This window comes from Scomber japonicus, chromosome 3 (assembly GCF_027409825.1).
Source record: "Scomber japonicus isolate fScoJap1 chromosome 3, fScoJap1.pri, whole genome shotgun sequence".
Classification (NCBI taxonomy): Eukaryota; Metazoa; Chordata; class Actinopteri; order Scombriformes; family Scombridae; genus Scomber; species Scomber japonicus.
This window is the reverse complement of record NC_070580.1, coordinates 25,206,876-25,228,332: the sequence shown is the minus strand read 5'-3', so window position 1 is coordinate 25,228,332 and position 21,457 is coordinate 25,206,876. Positions and strand designations below refer to the sequence as shown.

Sequence of the window (21,457 nt, the reverse complement as noted above, 5' to 3'; positions counted from 1 at the left end):
TGTCCAATACAGATTACAATAAAACTCTAACTTGAAAATGTGAAACCATGCATGCATGCACGCACCAGGTAGGAGTTAAACCAACGTTACTGACGTGGCAATGGGTCACTGAGTACAGACACACGCTGTGCATCCAACCATTGTTTAAAGTCTCAGAACTTTATTTTGAATTCTAATGGAGATCCCAAACTTTCCATGGATAGTAAATATGTCAGAATGAATTTGGGAGAAATGGGTATTAAATAATGCTAAAGACCTCCAGAAAATCTCAATTTGATGAAATGGTGCAGTCATAAAAACATGGAGTAGTGGGTTTTCACTCATAAAATGGTAAAAAAAAAAAAAAAAAAAAAAAGTCAGGACAGACTACATATGATACTGTCAACCAGTTCAGAATCAATCTTCCCATCTAACTCCTAGCAAGAGAGTAAATATGCATTTTTACCAAAATGTCCAACTATTGCTTGAAAGGGCACATATCATGCACATTTCCAGGTTTCTATTTAAATTCTGTTGCTCTCCAGGAATATCTTTGCATGATTTACAGTTAAAAAAACAAAACCCTTTTTCATCTTATACTGGCTTTTTATGCAGCCCGTCAGTTCAGCCTCTTTCTGAAACATGCTGTTTTAGCTCCTGTCTCTTTAAGGCCCCTTCCCAATATGTTCTCATTATTCAGTTCTGGTGGCTGCATTTACAAACTTCCATTGGCTCGTGATGTTACATAAACAAACTAAAATTTTAGGATATCACTTATTTTTCTTATTTCCTCAAAATGTCAACTTCTTAAGCACATCCATACATAATCAAATCCAAAATATGCGAGTGGAAAATGAGAACAAGCCATTGAATAACCTTAGCAACAAAGACTTTGAAAATGATCTGATGTCATCACAAGGGGGAAGCAGTAACTTTGCAAATAAAGTGCAGGCTGAAGCTCTGGCTTTTGACTTGCAGGCAGCATTTTTACATTTTTTTCACTCAAGATTTGGACCTTTGACTATGTTTAACATAGACGTCTGGCATTATACCAGTATAAAAATCATTTAAAATCATACAAATCCCTGTTCCCTGTAAGTATTTAGGTCAGTAAGAGATCAGTAATGTCTGTAATTCAGTAAGTTTGGTTTATTGTTCAGTCCCTTGATATATGCACACAGTCAAGGCACTTATTTTACACACACATGCATGCATTTTGAGCACTACACAGTGTACACTTGTGAGTTTGGGACAGATTCATATGAGCCAAAGAGCACTGCAAGAAAGTGCATGTTCTATTTCAGGGCAGAGTTTCCCCTCAAAGCCACTAATCAAACAAAAGCTCCCTTTATTCATGTACTGTACATGCAGGGATGGCAAGATCACAGAGGAGTGCTGGGGGTCAAGCCCCCTGCACAGAGCATTTAAAAAAATGAACTGTAGGCATTTAGAGTCATAATAGATGTTGAAAGAAAGAAAAGGAAAAGGTTGCGGGGGCAGAGATGGTGGTTGAGGGGAGGGTGGGGGGGTGGGCAGTGCACCTTGACAGGAAACATAGAGGTGAGGAGCAGGAGTTGGAGGTTAGTTTGACAGAGAGAAAAGAAGTGGTGGTGGTAGTGGTGGTGGAAGAGGTGGGGTTGGGGGGTGGGGGTAGGGGGGGTTGCTGCGGAAGTGCCAAGCCCACTTTTAACTGAACCAAGGGTGGTGAGTGGCGGTGGGGTGAGGGGAAGGGGGGGAGGAGGCAGAGATAGAGATCAGGGGAAAATAAAAGGGGTGTGCAGGGGAAGGAAGAGGGGAGGAAGGAGAGGATGGGTGAGGGGAGCTGGGGGTGAGAAGGGGAGTGGGGGAGGAGGGAGGACCTACTGCACCTTGACACTTGCTCTCACCGCAGCACCTGATAAGTGCAATGGAAAAACGTCTGGTTTCCTCCTGCATGTTAAGTGGTTTATGTTCTCCTCCTCTTCATGCAGTCTGTAGCTACAGTGTGCTACTGTACTGACACTATACCCAGGTAATAACAGACAAAAGGAAATGACAGAAAAACCAAAGATTGAGGGAAAAAATAGCACATATTGTCTCCTCTTGTGTTTTGTTCTGTTTTTTCTTTTTTTTAATTCTCATCTGTGCAAGAGATGTAATCTTAAAGTAAATGTTCCTTCCCTTACATTAATCTTTATCTATCATTTTTTTAACATGTGCCTCTTCATTTCGCAAACAATTCCTGCATAGAGCTTCAGATGTAGAGTTTAATTTGCACAACAGTGGATCAGATGGATGTGGATATATATCTTTACCTCACACATGTCCTGACAAGGAACTCATTCCCATGATTTGTAAGTGCGTCTCTCTACAGAACAGCATTAACAATATTCACTTCAGATAACATATGATTCCAGGCTCTGGGAGAGGATGGGTTTCTCAGAAATGCTTTGTTAGCACTCTCCCCCTTGATAAATGATTTAGGACATGTGGCCAGAGACATCAATACAATCTCTGTTGTAATTAAAAAAAGGTGTGCACCAACAATATTACATAGCTTTCGCTTTGTCTGTTTCTCTCTCTGTCCTCTCTCTCTCTCTCTCTCTCTCTCTCTCTCTCTCTCTCTCTCTCTCTCTCTCTCTCTCTCTCTCTCTCTCTCTCTCTCTCTCTTCTTCACTCACCCACTCTTCCTCTCACTGAGCCCTGGAGCAGTGAAGAGATAATTCAAAAAGCACTTGCATGGAGTGAAACATGAAAAAGGGAGACATATGAAATTAAATTCTCTCTTTTCAGTCTATTGTTCTTTCATTTTCTCTCCTTTGTTACATAAATGCATAAATGCATAAAAGCAAGGCAAGCTAGATTCTAATTATGATTTACACAATACTAAAAGATTTCTTTTTTATTTTATTAAAAAATGAAAGAAAGGTTTCACAAACAGTAGACTAACTGTTCCAGCACTTTGTCAAAGTCAAAGTACTGCAAGTGCTGCATCACTGAACTTCAATAAACTTCTTTCTCCAAGTGTCCTAATAAATAATTATATTTGAAAAAAATATAACAATTGGAAAATTAGACTTTGATGTCCCAATACAGCTGCTTTTTTAACAAAAGAAGTAAAACAAAAATGACCAAAAGATCAGATTTTTTTTAACTGATAGATGCATTAATATTAGCCTTTCCTTTTTAAAATTACTAAAAGCCAGTCTGAAGTAGAAACACGGTATCCAGAAAGCCACACATTTCTTTGTTCTGTACAAATATACAGTAGGAGGCAGTTGGTTGGCCTATGCAGGAACGTGCCTCTGTGAGAAGCTACCAGGCAAATACCACACAAACCACCAAGTCAGATGGGTTCTTTATTGGGAGCCTTGTGGCCGCCAATGATGGTTTGGGGATGGGGGACTGAGCAGGTCTATAAGAGTGAGCGTGGGAAGATGACAGGGTTGAAGGATGAGGAAGAGGTCATGGTAGTTGAGGATGATGCTAAGTTTAACTTTAGGTTGTCTTGTTTCCTGGTCATGATTTAAGTCCAGATATTGAGATATTGTTGATTGTCCTTAGCAGTTGTTCTAGTGTAGAATCATTCTATCACGGGATCAAGAACCCCCGGGTATTGTGTGTCCAAGGCAGGTAAGAAAACCTTGAACCCATGAAATACTTAAAATGGCCAAGTCTACATTGTTACTACTCATTGTATGTTACATGTTAAATATGGCATGTATGTACATGTAAGCATGGATGTGTGTGTGTGTGTGTGTGTGTGTGTGTGTGTGTGTGTGTGTGTGTGTGTGTGTGTGTGTGTGTGTGTGTGTGTGTGTGTGTGTGTGTGTGTGTGTGTGTGTGTGTGTGTGTGTGGGTGTGTGTGGGTGTGTGTGGGTGTGGGTGGGGGGGATGGGGGGGTGGGGGGGGGACATGAGTCTTACCCCAGTAGAGGGCAGTCTCTTGCCGTCAGGGTTCGGGCGCATGGGCAGGGAACTGTACAGCCTCACACCTCGATCTGCAGCAGCGTATCTGTTCTGAGAGGGGAGAGAGACGCAGAGATATTTTAAGTATATTTTCTTGCTTACACTCAAAAAAATAGCACAGATCAAGCACTTGAAGGACTACTGACAACATTACAGCAAAAAAGTTGGGGTAAAGTTAAAGTTGAGTTAAATTTGTTTCAAAGTAAATTAGATTGAAAGTTTTAAACTCCAATGCTGGATTTAGTTTTCATCCAAAGATGAAGGATCATACAGTACAACCACTGTAGATACTGTAGCTCTGTTCTCTGTCCTCATTTGAGTTTTTGTGTGATTTTTGTGCCAGTTTCATACATTTCCGCCAAGTCAGAGAGCCTTCACATTGGCTGCCATGTTAAATCACATCACCTCATGGTGATGTACCACACATAATAACTGGATAAGGGAGGCTCAGCAGCGGCACTAATGGAACTAAGCTGTTGTGATCATAGCCAGGGTTCCTGCGCTCCACTGTACTCTACTGACTCCATTTTTCTATACATTACACAGCTGATAATTACAGTGTAAAGGGTTCTAAGCCTGCCGTCTCCTCCCTTCACTTCCCCATATGGGTTTCAGCCTGAGAGAATGGTGGCAAAGCCCTCAGTACTTGGGAAGCTAATGATTTGCAACAAGAGGTCCCTGCCAGGGAAAGACGGTGTAGCACAGTGGGGTTCACACTGTGGCCCACAGCCGCAGCAGGGGTACATCCCAAGATTCACTTCAAATCTCACTCTCTCTAGCTCACTCATTGTCTTCAATTCTCTTCTCACTTCACTCTCAACTATACATCTCACTGCACCTGATATTTCGTTATTCTCACATTAACATCTCTCTTCAGTAACGTGGTCAACAGTCATCAAACTTGTGATAGTAATAACCTGTTATGTGTGTGATGTGTGTTGATTGATAAAATGAGCTACATCCTTTTCTCTCAGGTGTTTAAGAGCTTTTACATCTGCACTTTCCTGTGTTAAAATACATGTTGCCAGTGTTGATGTGGAAACCGGTTTGTTGTGAATAAGAGTATGAAACATGAATTTAAAATGACTATGGATTGCAGTCTGCTAAGTACAGTGCATAATGGCTTTGCCACTCTTGATCCATACATCATCCAAATGAGGACGAGATGTAGATTATTTTGGGAGAAAAAAACAATGCAACAATCTAGAACAGATAGCCCATTATCTCTCTCATGCACACTTATGTTTTTACTTTCTTTTCTCTCTTGCCTTCTTCTTTATAACATTCATTATGACCCTGCCACACACACACACACACAGAAGAATGTATGCGCACAAAAAACACCCAGACGCACATATAACCACACAGACATAAAAGCACTGAAGGGCAGGGATTCAGATTGCTATGCAGTGAGACATGCAGTATTTAACGATTGAGTGAGAAAACATCCCTCAAATAACCAAAACTGTCCCTGCCTTTCATTTCTTGTCAGTCACATGGTGCAGGCAAACATGCATCCCGTATACACATGAGTACAGCAGCCCTTGCATTTAAAGTGGAACTTCTTTAAACATACCTTTGCAGATGTGCCTAAATGCATAGAGATTACCATGCAGTGAAATCCGCATGCAATGTCTGCAAAAGCATAAGCAAAATATTCAAGAAAAACAGTAGCAGATTCAAAGAGCATGATTTATACTCTATAAGCAGCCTTCTATGCAGCGCAGTGTGTATATTAACAGTATGCTGATCTAATAGCTTAGGCCTATATCAGACTGTATACAGTACAGGCAATCCCCTGAGGCACAGTGAAAGTACTTGCTGTGTAAGGTTTTGATTTCCTGTGCTCATTATGAAAGGTGAAAACAGATGAGTAGACAGCAGTGGCCATCTTGTCGATATGGTTCGCATAATGATGATGCAGCGTTATTAAAGAGAACTCTCATTTACAACTTTCCTCAGTACTGCACTGTCCCGATAAACAACAACCTGAAAAACAGGAGCAGCTTATGCTACAACTACTTAGTTTTTACAGTATTTATCCATCTTAAGTGTGATTGAAGGGTCATAATCAGGAACATGACCCGGTATGTTGCTATTGCACATCGTCCAGACAAAAATGTCTTTTCCCCTCCACTTTGCAGAGGAGCTACTGTACACTAACTCCATCTCTCACTGGAGACTTTTCCTTTTGTGGCTTGTTAGGTAGCTTGCCAGCATCACAGCTAAATGAATTCCTCGCAGAATAGCTGCTTTAGCCAGCGAAGGAGCCACAGTAAGTGAATGTTTGATATTTCTCTAGTGTGCCAGGCTAATCTGGCCCTGTGGCATGCCATTACGGGGCTAATAACAGCTGTCTGCGGCCTGGAGGGGACACAAGCAGGCCTGGCTGCGCTAACTGGCCCTGACAGACTCATTAGGAGTGCTGGCACCCAGAACAGCAACAGCCAAACTCCTCACATTTCCTTGCTGGCTCACAACAGTTTGCAAGTGCAAGAAGCATTGTTCTCAACACTTGTTCTCTGACACCTTTCTTTTGTTTTCTGGTCCTCACTTCAGGCGCCCTCACCCCTGTCACCTCTCTTTCACTTTCTGGCTGGCTTTGGGTCTCTGTGTTCTGTGTTACATCTACCAAAACCAGATGCTGCCAGCCGTTTACCATCTCTGCTCAACACCATGCTGAGTCTAGCCTCTTATTCTTTTCTTAATCTCACCCACCCACACTTTAGCTCTGACTGAAATAGAGCACATGGCACAGTTCACTGGTTTGTTCACACTGCTGTAATCATCTCTTATTAAAAATACAGGTAAATAAATTGATAGATGAAAAAATAACTCTGAGTCAGTTTCTAACTACCTTTTGTGTGCAGCCACAGGAAGATGCTGCACCACACCAGGAAGAGGCTGGCATCCTCTGAACCTTGTATCAGTTACTGTAGCTAGGCCTGTTTGAGGACAAGAGGGACTTCCCCAGGCAGACAGCAAAAGCAAACATTAGCCTGTCGCTTGGCAGGGTTGAGCCAATCAGTACAAGCAGAGGAGGCAGACAATAAACACAGCAAGCCAGTGATGGTCATCTGTATGTAGAACCATTAATAGGGGGAAGGATACAAGCTGGGCTGTGATATGCACTGTCACACGACTCCTGCCATGTGACAAAAACTTTTATGCTTACATACGGATTTATACAGACATGATACAGCCTGCACTGATGCACATGACAGACTCAGATTGTGTCTGACTCAAGTGGAAAAGTATATCTGCCACGACAAGATGAAGCCTGATGCTGCATTTTTCAAACTATGAAGAGTGATTGAAAACCTGCTGATTAAGAAACAAGCCAATATCAAATTACCAAATATGTCAATATCAACATGTATATTGGCAGATATGAAAACTTTAATTTCTGAATTAAAAGTTTGTTCTAGTTTGATTAATGCTTTTGACATATTTATTGATTCAAGAATATGTTGTGATTGATGTGTTTTTTAGAAACAGTGACATTGACTTTTCACTGTTTTCTCACATTTTATAAACCAAATGATTAATCGTTAATCAGGAAAATAATCAGCAAGTGAATCTATAATGAAAATATTAGTTGCAGCCCTAAACTGTAAAATATGTTTACTCAGATATATAGCATATTTTTCAAATACTATATACATATCAGATATATCTATTATTACTCATGGTATGTTTTTATGTAAAATAGAATTAGGGGGAAAAAAAGAAAAAATATTCAGAAGCTTACAAAAGCACAGTGGGCACTGCAGTACATCTACTCATTAAATATCAACGCTAGCTTTGCCTTTTTATAGGCCGTGGTGCTGGGGCACTGTAAAGCCAAAGGCACAGCTGTGGGGGTATAGTTACCTGTAACGTTAGCTGTTGCATGTTATATTATTTACGCAGATCTGGACTTAATGGAACACATGTGTCTGTAGCCGACATTCTTCCCAGATTAGCTGAAAGGCCTGCACACATCAGACTCCACCGATGAGAGGAATGTGAGGCCTCAACAGTCTTATGGGGAAACCTAATCACTCTATGGTACACAGTACTTACATGAACTAAGTAATGTATGCGCTCACACAACCACACATGTACATACATATGCTGTTTGTACATTACGGAGACAGTGCCTCATACTGTATGTACAGTATGCACTCAACAATGCATGTACTCTCACAATCAGACAATCAATAATACAAAACATTACTCTCATTCCAAATAGCCACTCAGTCCCCTCACAGTTCAATTCTGCTCCCTTTAGAGTTGTTGTAACTAATAAAACACATTATCCTGTCAATTCTGTTGCATAAACACATTACATAATATCAGTCTGATTTCTAGCAGTGGTGGTCTAACAGTCAATATCAGAGCATGAATCACCTTTTTCTGTGGTTTTTTAGAGACTTTTGTCTGAGACAAACCCGACTGCAATGTGAAATGTCGGTTTGCATATTGCATTGAGATGAATCATTTTCCTTCATAAATCTTTCACTAAATGTCGTATTTAATTTGACGACAGATGATTCAGGTATTACTTCTGTCATGCTTTACATGTGGTTTTCATTATTTTAGTTTTAGTATTATACTGTTAAACACAAGTTCAATCTAAATTTTAGTTTGTAAGGATGCATGTATTAAAATTATACTTGAATTAAAATAATAAATCTCTCAGGCTTATAGGGATTTTAAGGCTTCTCAACTTCATAGAAACAACTTTTCTTTGCAGGCACTCAGGAAGGATTCAATGACATCTTTTGGTGTTAATTTATCACCATCTGTGAGTTCTAGCCTAAAGACCTTGAAGACACTGATAATTAAATGTTGTTTATTTCAAAGAGAACAGACTTTAACTGAATACCAGCAACTATAATATATGAGCAGAGAAGGAACTTACACTTATATATGGCTCAAGGTTCTGGTTTAGAAATGTGTAGTCAATTGCACCCTTTTACAAAGAATTCTATACTAATATGATATAGTCAATCAATACAAAGCATTGATGTAGCATGCTGTATACCTTCAACAATTACTCGATTAACGGATTAGTTGATGGACAGAAAATTACCTATTTTGATAATCAGATAATTGTTTTAGTCATTTTTAAGCAGAAAATATACAAAGGTTTTGGACTGTTGATCATATGAAAGATGTCACCATGAGCTCTAAGACACAAGAAAAAAAAACATTTTCCATTATTTTCTGACATTTTATAGACCAAACAATGAATCAGTTAAAGAAAATAAATAACTGATGATCAATAATGAATCATTAAGTGCATCTGTAGTATTTTTGCTCAATTGTCAGTAAATTGACATGATTTTGAGTTAAGATGGCACCAAGAGGGCACTATGCAGAGATGAATGGACATAACATAATTCATTTTTATGCAACTATTTGACAACTGATTAACTTGTCATTCATTTATAGGTGCCTGCAGTGAGAGACACACACTGATGAGGTATGTGTGTGTGTGTATGCGTGTGTGAAAGAGGTGCCAACTAAGGCCTAAACAGTTCAACCATAACCAGGACATGAACTCAGGGTCTACCTGCCTCGGGCCACTTCTGACACTCATACTAGTGATCACACCATTGGGAATATCCAGCCAACGGCAGCGTTTGAGCCGTGGCTATTAATAGCTGACTGCAGTCATTCTCCATCCAAACATAGTGTGCACACATATATGTTTGCATGTGTGTACATGCTCATCCTTGCAATTCTATGGTGGGAACTACTGACTCTATCATAACACCTACAATTCAAATTTAGCAGAGCTTTGCTTGCTGGCAAGTCCCTTTTCTTCTTTTGTAACTGTTCTCTATCACTTCTCACTTTGCCACCACCCTTCCTCTTGCTGCGTTATCTTTTATTTATCTATTTCTGCAATCGTTGTAGTTATTTCACAAGTCAACACAGATTATAATTTACACAAAACATGTGGTGAAGATGCTCAAAATGAACCTCTATCATCAATGTATGTGTTCATCGAATGTATCTCTTTTATTCCTTTTCTCTTCATTTTCAGCTCACACTTGGCATTTCTAGAAATGAGTATGATGTGTTAAAATGCAAATACTGTACATGCTCTCTGTGTGTGAAAAGTGAGAAAATTAGGTCTCCTCCACCCACAGAACATTACATAAAAGAGGCACAACTTGTAGCGGGAAGTCTTTATAGCTTGAAACATCCAGTGTAAGGTTAAGTTAAGGAGGTCACATTTGCCTTTGACTGCAGCGAACCAGGTTTAATTTGTAACCCAATTCATCAGTCAATATTGTGATAGTTCTTTCCCTTCACCAGAGGTCCTGTATTTGTCAAAATTTGACCCATTACCAAATCTGTTTAGGTAACTGTGCTATTTTTAAAAAATACGAGTGAAAGTGGTGGTTATGTATTTGCAACATAGTTTGGCTTCCCGACTTTGTGCTCATTTCACAAACTTTTATGACACCACTGCTCTCCTTTCTCTTACCCAGCTCTTTCCTTTTCTTTCTAACTTGACTTTGTGTGTCTACCCGCTACAGACGGCTGTCGCAGAAAGTAGATTCTGTATCTGCTGGAGCAACAATATAGAGCTTGGCTGCTTGCTTTCAGGTGCGAGGCTTGATACGAAATTCCCCATCTAAAATTGTACCAAAGCTTAGCTATTAAGTACACTTGGCTGAGTGGATTATTGAGTGGATTAAATTATGCCTTTTTGAACTCTCCACACAGGAAAATGGAATAAAAGTTATGGATGTAATTAAAGATTTTTCACCAGTCAACGGTCAAGTGCAGTTTGTTGTAGGAACCATCAAAGTGCAAAATTAAACACTAAATTGGTTCAGTCAGAGTGAAAGAAAAAGTAATCAAGCTTCACCTACAATAAAACCAACTGTAGAAAAGACAAGCAATCAGTATCTTATTTACATCAAAGGCAGTTTACAAAAGATGCCACAAAGACCTCTATAACACTACAGCTCTTGCCAAGGATAACATATACTGGAATAACTCCCAATGATAGAAATTGGCTTGCTCTTCTTTCTGTCACTGTCTCTGTCACACACACACACATGCAGACACACACTTGCCCTTTGTATTATGCTTGACACAAAAGCGAAGGAGATTGAGCACATTAATAACGCGCAGTCGGTGCCCTTGCTTTCTCTGAAACAGGGGAGAACAGAAACTTTTTATTTTCATTTATGTGTTTTGGTTATTTTTTTTCAAAATCCCCCTCATTTTTTTTATGAGACGTTTCCTGAAGGCAAAACAACATGGTGTTATAACAATACTACTTACAACCAACAGCCGAGGAGCAGAGCCAGCACCTCTGCTGTGCGCTGGCCACAACTAAGTGTGTTACAGGCAGACAACAGATGGTTGGGAGAAGATTTAGCTAATACAAAAACAGGGGATTTTCTGTTTTTTCCTTTTTTTAATACAAGTACAAGCTGGGGAGAATCATTTCTCAACAAATTGGGATTGCTGAGGAGAGCAGAGACTCCCGAATGTCAAGTTGTATCTCTTCTTTGACTGTAATGTTCTCTTGTTTCCTTTAAAAGAATTTGCCAAATATCCTATCTGTGTTCCATTATGCAGAGTTATTTTAACATTATAGCAATGTTAATAAGACAGGAAAAAGGGCAGCCCTGAAAGGATTGGCTAATTATTTCTGTAGTCAAAACTAAAAATCAATAATTTATTAAAAAGTACTAAACATTTTCTATATCCAGATTCTCAAATGCCATGACTCGATGCTTTTCTTTTTTTGATATTTTATATTGAACAAATATCACAATAAATAATTTAGACACAAGCTAAATTTCAGTTTAGATGTACTGACTTCAAATGACAGTATTACTTATACAAGATCTGAGCTGTAGAGGAAGCTGCTGTCTATGTTGGCCAGTATTGTACAGTTAGTCAGCTTTGGCAACATATTTAGAAGTTCAATCACACATCGGAGGAAGTGAGCGAGAGAGAGAGAGAGAGAGAGAGAGATGGAGGAGGCAAGAAGAGAAAGAGAGATGGAGATAGAAAGATAGAGGGAGAGAGTTAGTTGAGAGTTGATATGCTGACTACAGGCAGTTGATTTGGTTTCAGAGAGCATTGTTACGGTGCTTTGAATTAATGCCTCCCAAAGAGTCCAATTGTGATTCTTGGGCTGTGCTGACAGAATATTTGACAGCCTAGGGTGAGCTGCTGATCTCAGCTGAATCCTCTGTTCTGTTCTGTGTGTGTGTGTGTGTGGGTGTGTGTGCGTGTGTGTGGGTGTGTGTGCGTGTGTGTGTGTGTGCGTGATGTGAGTGCGTGTGTGAGTGTGTGTGTGTGTGTGTGTGTGTGTGCGTGTGTGAATGTATGGTTAATACCCAGCACATTCATATAGCTACACATGTTCAGAATGTGTGAATGTGCAAAACAGTCAAAACGCTCACATGAGTATGTGCACAGACTTCTACACACACACACACAGACACACAGAGACAGACTGGACAGCGTGTGACACCAAGACTAAAATATGAGCTATCACATAAATCAGATCCTAAATGACGTTTAACTAAGTGCTGTAAACAACCTGAGTATGAAAACAGCTTGCATTGTTGAATTGAGCACATTCACTTAATCAAGATGAAACAGTTTGACCAAGAGTGTTTTTCTTTTTTCTTTTCCCTGCAGGAAGCATGTTGTCCCTGCGGGCTGCTGAATAAATAAAAAACACAGACAAGCCCAATGCTTCATTACAGGGATGGAAAGGGGAAAAAAAGAGACACTCCATCAAAATAAACCTGCTCCACTCTGCTGGTTTAGTTTGACAGCAGCAGGGCATCATGAAAAATAATTTGCTAAAATGTAGATTACAAACCTGCAAACTCTGCACACACATTAATTATGTTCATGTTAAGTCTCTTCATACCAAAAACATGTTTACTATGCACAGTAAGCTGTAGGTTTTGTCGTAAAGGAAGTGTAAGTGTAAGGCAATTCATTGTAATAGCCATACACAATCTAAAAGTAATGTGTTCAAAATATTATTATAAAATAGGGTTTAAATTGAATACTAATATTTTTGTGAGTGAACATGTTTATCTGGGCATTCTTTTAGCCTATATGTGCCTTTAGATATAGCCTACATGCTATATTCATTCAGTTCCATTACATTCCTTCAAGGTCTAATCCTGTGTGCCTGTTCAGTTTGCACAATTAAACTACACATTGTAAAAATAACACTGTACCAACAGGACTGCAAACTTGAAATTTGGACTCAAATTTGACACGCAAGTCACAAATATGAGGATATGAAATTTAAACATGCAGCGTAAACCTATTGTCTCGCCCCTCTGGCAGTGAGAGTAATTACACAAACACTGTTGACGTCATTGCGGCTGACCGTTAGCGCTTTATACGCGAGCTGGTCCCTGCCCTAGCAACGCGACGCTGTTGGGGCGCACTGTGGACAATCTGCCCTGGCCAACAGTTGCAAATGAATCATTGCTGGTTGACGTAAAACACATCACTACAAGTACGCCAGTGTGGGAAAGTCACCACAGATGCCAGATTTTAAAAACTCTGATATACTGCAAAAACAGAGAGATATACCTGGTGGTGATAGGTTTAATCAACATTGTGTGGACTGAATTCATCCGTTAAGGGCTTGAATGTAACAGATGATCATTAATTAAATGTAAAAGTCCTGCACTTCAGCTTTAACATACTTGAAAAATGACTTCCAAGTATCAGAACAACAACAGGAAAACGCTTTGAATAGCCACCCACCTTGAATATTTCATTATTATTAGGCTTGCAAACTGAAAGGAAAATGAAAAAAAACTATTAAAACAGCTTTGAAAGGAAAATATTCAAATTAGAGTTGAAATGTGAATCGGCAAAAGAATAATCAGCAACTATTTTAATAATTGATTGGGGTTTTTTTTCTTTTCTCAAATGTCATTTTCTGGTTCCAGATTCTAATGTGAGAATTTGCTGTTTTTCTCAGTTTTCAAATTCAATACCTTTGATTGTTAGTCGGACTTGAAAAATATAAAAAATAAACAATTTAAATATATCACTGTAGGACATTGTTTTTCACTGTTCTTGACATTTATAGACAAGACAATTTATTTATTTATCAAGAAAATACTAAGCAGCTTAACTGGAAATGAAGAATATTTTTATTTTTATTTCTATTTCACAGCCTTTGTTCAGATTTTAAAACAGATCTGACCACCTACAATAAATTCCTGTCATACATCAAGCAATGTACAATGACTCAGATTTAGATTAGAGCTATAAAACCCCTGTTAACATTCTACATGTACTGTATGACTTACCATACGTTATGAGACAACTAGAGCAACATAAGTTACAGTTATTGGTAGATATTTATAGTTTATACTGTGTGTCCTTCCTTTCCCCTGCGTGAAACTGTCATTTTGCTAATTTGAGAACTTTGCTCACCACAGTACCAAGAAATGGTAATAAATATGGAGAAGTGGTAGTATGGGACTTACCATAGTACTGTGTATGTACCTGTCAATTTACAATGATTCTGATTCACTAAAATATGCACAGTGGTTAAGAGAAAATTGGCCAGTGTGCACGTGTCATGAATTTGACTGTAATTTTGTCTACACACTTATTTGGTTGCACACATATTAGTGAATGAGACCCAATGTTATAGTTTTTTGGGTGATGAATATCTGAGAGGTTCCCACAGTGAAAAACATCAACATGTTTTCCTAATTCTGGCCTTGAGGATGAGAAAGTAAACCTTTTATATGGATCCTTTTTCTGGAAAAACTCAGAAGTCAGTACTTCATTAAATTTAACTCGATGATAAAAAGGAGGGGGGGGGGGGGACAATAGGAATTTCTGTAGGCTGGACAATTGCAGTTGACTGAAGAGTATAATTGTAATGCAGGTGTTGATTTCCTGAATGGATACTTCTCTTTTCAGTCCTCTCTTCAGCCTTCCTCTTCTCCCCCTCTCTTTACCTCTGCTATCCATTTACAGCACCTCTCTGCCTTTACATCTTTCTCTCCATCTTGAGTGCTGTGCCTCACCCTAATTAGAAATTCCCCCTACGACCAACTGAAATTGAATTGCCCATCATTTGCATAATGATAGCTCACCGGGCTGACGGCTGATTTACCATGAGATGAAATGTAGCAATCACTTAAGAGAGTGACCATGAGAGAGTGTGGGGGTGCAGGGGAAAGATACAGAGATAGCAAAGAGTGAGAATGTGAGAACGAAATGGGATCACAAAGATAGAGTGAGAAACACAGAGAGAAAGAAAGAGAGGAACCCGACAGGTATTTAGGTTATTGTCTCATACACCTACATTGCTGGAAGGAAGGCTGTGTCCTCAATATAACAGCAACCGGACACAATAAGGACACAAAAGGACACTTATGTAACACTGTTCCTCTTATCAATGTGAGTACTTCTGTCTTTGAACTCTAATTATCATGAGTATATTATTTCATACAGAACAACTTTGTGTGCAGAAGAAATCCTCTATCCCTCAAATCCTAAACTGTATACTGATATTTACTGATTTGTAGTTGTTGATAGCACAGACAGCTGATGTTATCCTGCTGATTACTGCTGATAGAGGTGCCAGATTCTGGGGTGCATGGTCAAACAACATATTTGGTTGATTAATTAATAATAATGTATGGAAAACTGGGACAAGACTGGGACATTTTTTTCAAGTGTCCATGTTACTTTTTCACAGCAGCTTACTTTTGATGGGACAGGTTCGCAGCTGGCAGATGTTCAACTCACTAGCTAGTTGGCTTAAAAAAACATTCAACAGTTCAAAAGATTTATGCACCTTCTCTTTTTCCTACTGATAAAAAAACTACTGATAAAAAAAACACTTCTGATTAGGAAATGAACAATGAAAAGTCAATGAGTGTGATCCAGGGTTATGTTTTTTAACTCTTAAAACAGGAATACAATACTTAAAAATCATAGACCTCTATTGTTGATGTAAATGGTAAGCTCCCTGTGCACTATTTTTAGTTTCTGGAGTTGATGTTTGGCAAGTTCTGACTTAGTTTCTGTACAAAAGCAACATCGGGAACTCCTGAACCGCCCACAGTTCATAAGAGGGGGTCGGCTTGTCAACTGTGTAGCTGACAGTGAATCAGTTCACAACCATTTCACGTCCCTGACATGAACAACTGCTACAACATGTACAAATTCCTGTAATCAACGATATGATAATCATCTCGTCGTCACGCCTCTTGGGGGGAATCGATCTCACATTCCACTAAGCCTGTAAATTTGATTTGTAAAAATCCTGATAAATCCTGTTTCAGTGATGTCACGTACAGTAACTATGGGCAAATCAAATAATGCAACAATGCGGTTAATATGACAGTGAAGAAGGACTGGGTTGAGGCTAATGCATGCAACTGTCTAAAATGTGTTTTTTTAACATACAGTACATGCATGGCTGCAGGTTAATACAGAGATAAACTTGCATCTGAAGGTCCTTTCTATCAAAATTGCTTATTCATGGGAGTGAGTGGGCTGAGGAAAGTGGTGTAGAGGTCATATTTGTTTCTTATAGTCAGAGTGATATGTTGGGCTATCAGGTTGGAAGCTCTGCCCAGAGTCTGATAAGGCCACTGTTTATTGTCTAACTTCCACTCTCTAACCTGAGGAACCTCAGACTCTCACACACGGTACTTTCCACTTCTTAACCATTACCTCAGTGCGCGTGTGTGTGTATGTAAGCGTGAGAGAGCTGCCGCGCGCGCGTGTGTGTGTGATCTTTGGTGTGCAACACAAGTCGTGACCTAATTGAAAGTTGTCTATGTTCAATAAAAAGTGACAGGTCATCAGAAAGCACATAAGTGGGCACACACACACGATGTGATGTGTGCACACGAGCACACATCACTTTTCACTCAAATCATTTTTTCAATTCGTCAATCTCCTCTTCCTCTGTCCATCTTTACATAAGTGATCAGTGATCACATGTCGCATGTTAAAGTCAGCCGGCCCAGACAGGAGGGAGTTAAGTCCCTTATCTCTCCTCCCCAGAAGAAATTCCTACTAGAGGCCTCGCTCTGCTGGTTTCCTGCCTTCTTGCCCAATGCCCTATTTTTACTCATCGGGGCTCTAGAATACCAGGGGCAGCTTTTTCCTTGTCACTAACATATTTCCTGCCATTCTCACTCTGACATTTCTCCCCTCTGCACGCTTCGCTCAAATCGTCCCCCCTCTTTATGGGTCATAACCTTTCAGTCGGAGCTGTTCACATTCAAATGTACCTGCTGATGCCGGAGCCGCTGCAAGCTCGCCCGTCACTCTGGTTGGCCTTTCTATGGTGTTCACAGGTTTTTAACATCAGCTTTCACTAGGTTGTTAATTTGAGATCTTTCTGAGTGCTGCCAGAAACAATCAGGTCCTCTCTACTTTTGCTGTCACATTGGCTGCCTGGAGTATATGATGGCTCATCCGCCAAACCATAAGCAGTTTGGTGTTTCAGGCTTTAAATAAAGAAAATACACTATAAATGGAGCCAATTATTTCTGGTTGTTTCATTTGTTTTAAAAATTAAAGGTTCTGTATGTAGAAATTAGAAATTGCTCCTCCACCTGTGAACGTTTAGCTTGTATGCTCGTGCATATGCTCGTAGCGTGAGACAAATGCAGGTTATGCTGCCCCCCCCCCCCCCCCCCGCTGCTGTACACTTACATACAAACACACATGCATAGGCTCCTGTTGCAGTACGGCTACTGACTGCCGAGAGCAAATTTATACCACCCAACCTGCAAAAATATTCGTTAATCAACCACCTGGATGCGACGCGACCCACAAACTGCCAACTTGTTTTTTTTACTAAACACCTTTACTAAACACCTTTAGGACCAGTGAGAACCAGAGAACTGTGTCGGTTGACCGGCAGGATGTGTCCAGGCCACGCTGTGACTGAGGAGCAATGCACTGTGGTTTTGTTGTGAAATGTTTATTACCAAAAACAAAAGGTAGCACGTTATGTTCTGCTTTTGCTCCGGTGCTTGTTTTCTGCTTGTTCGTTGAGTAAATAAGGTTTTAGCTATATGTGCTCCAGAGTGGGCTACTGGTCATTGTGGACATGTTTAGTTGTAAAATGTGTCGTGGTCAACGGTGGCAACTTGTTTGTTGACATTAGCAAGAGAGAGAGATAACGCACTACAGAATGCAAAAGCGTCACATTTGTTGGATTTTAGCAGAGTTGCGGTTCCAGGATGCTCTGGTAAAAATCAGTCTACAGGCTGATATACACAACTGTCAAAGTCAGGATAATATCTAATTTTTAAAGTTATGTTAATATCCATTCACTCATTGCCAGTTAAAAATACGATAAATAAATGTGAATAGCTTTGTTATAGTTACAAACAGAACCTTTAATATATCTTTGTTAATTTACAACAATTTAAAACCAAAGGAAAATTGGAATTAAAACATTACAACACATAATATATATTTAATTAGCATTTTCTCCCCACTTTTCTCTCTTATTTTATGCATGGTAACATTTTCTAATCTGTCAAGATGCAAAATGATCTCAGTTACTATAAATTATAGTGATGAGTGTCTTCTTGTAGCAGGAAACATATTATGATATATAAAGAAACAAAATCATGGTAGGTTTAAAACGACGCTCTCTAAAAAAAATATGTATCTTTTGGGTAAAAATCAATTGTGAAGCATGTTTTGTGTAAGCAAATACATAAGGCGTGATACAGACCACATAGCATTTGTTATGTGCTGTTACAATTGTATGGCAGACGCTTTACAACATCTAAATATTTTTAACTTTGTGGCTTCTTTGAAGGTAGAAGCTTGGTTCAGCACTGGTTCCACTGGGTGTTATCTCTGGCTCATTTCATGTCAGTGCTCCTCTTCATATTGTATTATAATAATCTTTATAATAATCTTTCTCTCCTTAATGGGTCTAGTTGTGATGATGAGATAATAAAAAAATGTTCATTCAATTTTGGCTTTAAATATGGACCAACCCAATCAATAGCCAATAAACAGACTGTTTTAACAACTTTAAGTTAAAGAATGATACTTTTAAGAAGCAACTATTAAGATATAAATGAGGCCAGCTCTGATAAGCTCTCAAACTTTCAATGCCACATTCTTGTATTTTGACAGCTGCAACTGTCTCACCAAAGTTGCAAATGGAGACCTAGACTTTCTCCTGGCTTTCAACCTTTACTGAAGCATTTTATTACCAGTCTGAGTGACAAGGTGAACTCCAATGTACTATTTCACTCACAAGGCTCGGGAGTCCCTGGTACAGAATGTGCAGTTAGAGAATTCAAAGTAAGAGGCCTAAGGAGGCCTGAGAAGAAGAATGAATGGCAGTTTAATGAATGCCTAGGGAGGCATGATATCAGTGACTGGCTCTTTCACTGCAGCTTTCATCCTATTCATACACCAATATAGTCTAAATGCAGGTGGATCGATGCTGGTTAAAAACACTAATGGCACATAAAGGGAGCACACTTCGCTACTGTGTTTCTTTCTCGCCAAGGTCTGATCACTGTGATGCTATTAATGCAATGCAGCTCTCCAAGGAGAATATCGAGCCAGCTACAGGTGAAAAAAGTCCATTGTCCACAGACAAAATTTTCAAGGCTACTTCTCTTTCAAAACTGTGGCATTGACATTCGAGATGAAAAGAATTTCTTCTCTCTTCTTATTCATATTTGCCGTAATAAACGTACTGATATTCATTCTGATGAGAGGGATATCATGAGCCAGTGGACACCTGTGAATCACACTGTCTATTGTATTGCTCTTTTCCCTTTACTGGGTACATTTATGAATATCAATATTATTTCCCAGTAGGAGGTACATGGTATTGAATGGTTGCCAGGCTGCTGGAGGGGAGACTGCTCAGCTGACTAAAAGAGCCATTTTCCATTTTATCTCTCAATCAGTGTGTATTTGTGCATATGTGCATATGTGTGTGTGCCTGAATACCATCCTACTGGATGTGTGTTTCATTTTGATGAGAAGGAAAATGAACCAGAGCTTGCTACACTACTAGGCCATGTGAGAAAAAGTTCACGTGATGTAGGCAAATACAGCCAGTCTTCAGCAGGATGGAAAGACTGTAATCAAACCATAAATCAGAAATCACTGAACTGCCATCCACCCACCCCCTCTCCCTCTCTCCCTTTTTGTTACTACCCACCTACTCCTCTCTACAAAGCTCCCTGTATAGCATGTTATGTTGCATACAGTCATGCATATACCGCTCTGGAAGAGGTAAATAGCAGATCAATGAAAAATGCATTTTCCACATATCAAAGGTTTCTGTTACTAGATAGCTGAAATCATACAGTAAAAGAAAAATCCAATACTTTCTTTTGAACAGATCAGTGAGCTCTTTCCGTAAGCTCTTTTAAAAAAAATCTGCTGTTTACTGAATTTGAGCTGTAGTGTGTATTAAAACATCTCCTTGGAGCTATAAAGAATAAAACATTTCCATACCTTAAACAAAGAGCTCTGCTTGTGAAGTTGTACTGCAGCTCTCTGATCATGCAATCGCATGTGTGCGCATGTTTGTGTGTTTTTCTGGCTGCTCACAAACATACTCTGTCCATATTTGTCTGGCCATGATTTTCATAGTGAGCCACCTGGTGCGCTGTAATATCAGGAGAACAGTGGGGTCATTGTGAAGGAGCTGTGTGATATCAAGGAGAGTGACCCATTTAGAGCCCAGCCACAGAGCTGACAAGCCTCTGTTATGTCTAGGACATCTGGAAGGCTGGAGCTGCTCACTCCGCTGTACTCTACATACAAGTCAATCCTTTCCAGAGAGGAAAAGACATCTGACATGGTCACGGATAGTTCACACGCTCACCTATAAGTTGTACCCAGAGGTTAGGGCTGTAAAGTGGCACTGATCCTGGAGAGGATCTGTTGCAGTACTCTGAAAAATTTGGATGGGATCCAAACAATATCTAAAGCTGTTCTGGTCATCTTGCAGTGATTTTAGAGTGCTGGATGATGGTGCAGCACAGCGCAGCACTATCTGCTGCTCAGCAGAAGTGCTCTGCAAAGATCAAGTGATCAAGGGAAAAAGTTCTATCTCATTATTTAAATGAGAATTATTTTTTTAGTAGCAATCCAGGGATGTTAAAAAGGGGCCTTGCACATTCCCCATAATAACTGCAGCTGGAGAAACAGACTGCTTGAAGTAGATGTAAAAAAAACAACAACCCAAAAAACCATTGAATTCAAAGAAAATAATTTTTTCCCCCATCCATGTATCATATACAATACTGGCCAAAACGACTGAGATTCGTCCAATGAGGCCGCAGTGTTGCGCATTATATAAACGAATATATGAATGCATAATGAGAGTCCAAAATGAGCCAAGGAAAGCACACTGAACAAATCCCTCAGGGGAAGAAAAATGATTCAGAATAGACGAGGACACAATTCATAATAATATTGGGTAGAGAAACTTTTTTTCTCTCTTTATTTAAAACCATGCTTTAAATGTAAAACTAGAA

The 21,457-nt window shown here is 39.5% G+C and overlaps 1 protein-coding gene across 3 annotated transcripts in view; it reads right to left on the bottom strand.

Annotated features, from left to right (window-relative positions):
* The window catches only part of LOC128356041 (thymocyte selection-associated high mobility group box protein TOX-like), a 115,124-nt gene that overhangs the window by 59,321 nt on the left and 34,346 nt on the right, over positions 1-21,457 (bottom strand). For all 3 annotated transcript variants that reach the window (XM_053316471.1, XM_053316470.1, XM_053316472.1), the window contains exon 2: positions 3,885-3,977. In XM_053316471.1, coding sequence (XP_053172446.1) covers positions 3,885-3,926 — 42 coding nt within the window. In that variant the 5' untranslated portion in view covers positions 3,927-3,977. The remainder of the gene's footprint in view (positions 1-3,884; positions 3,978-21,457) is intronic.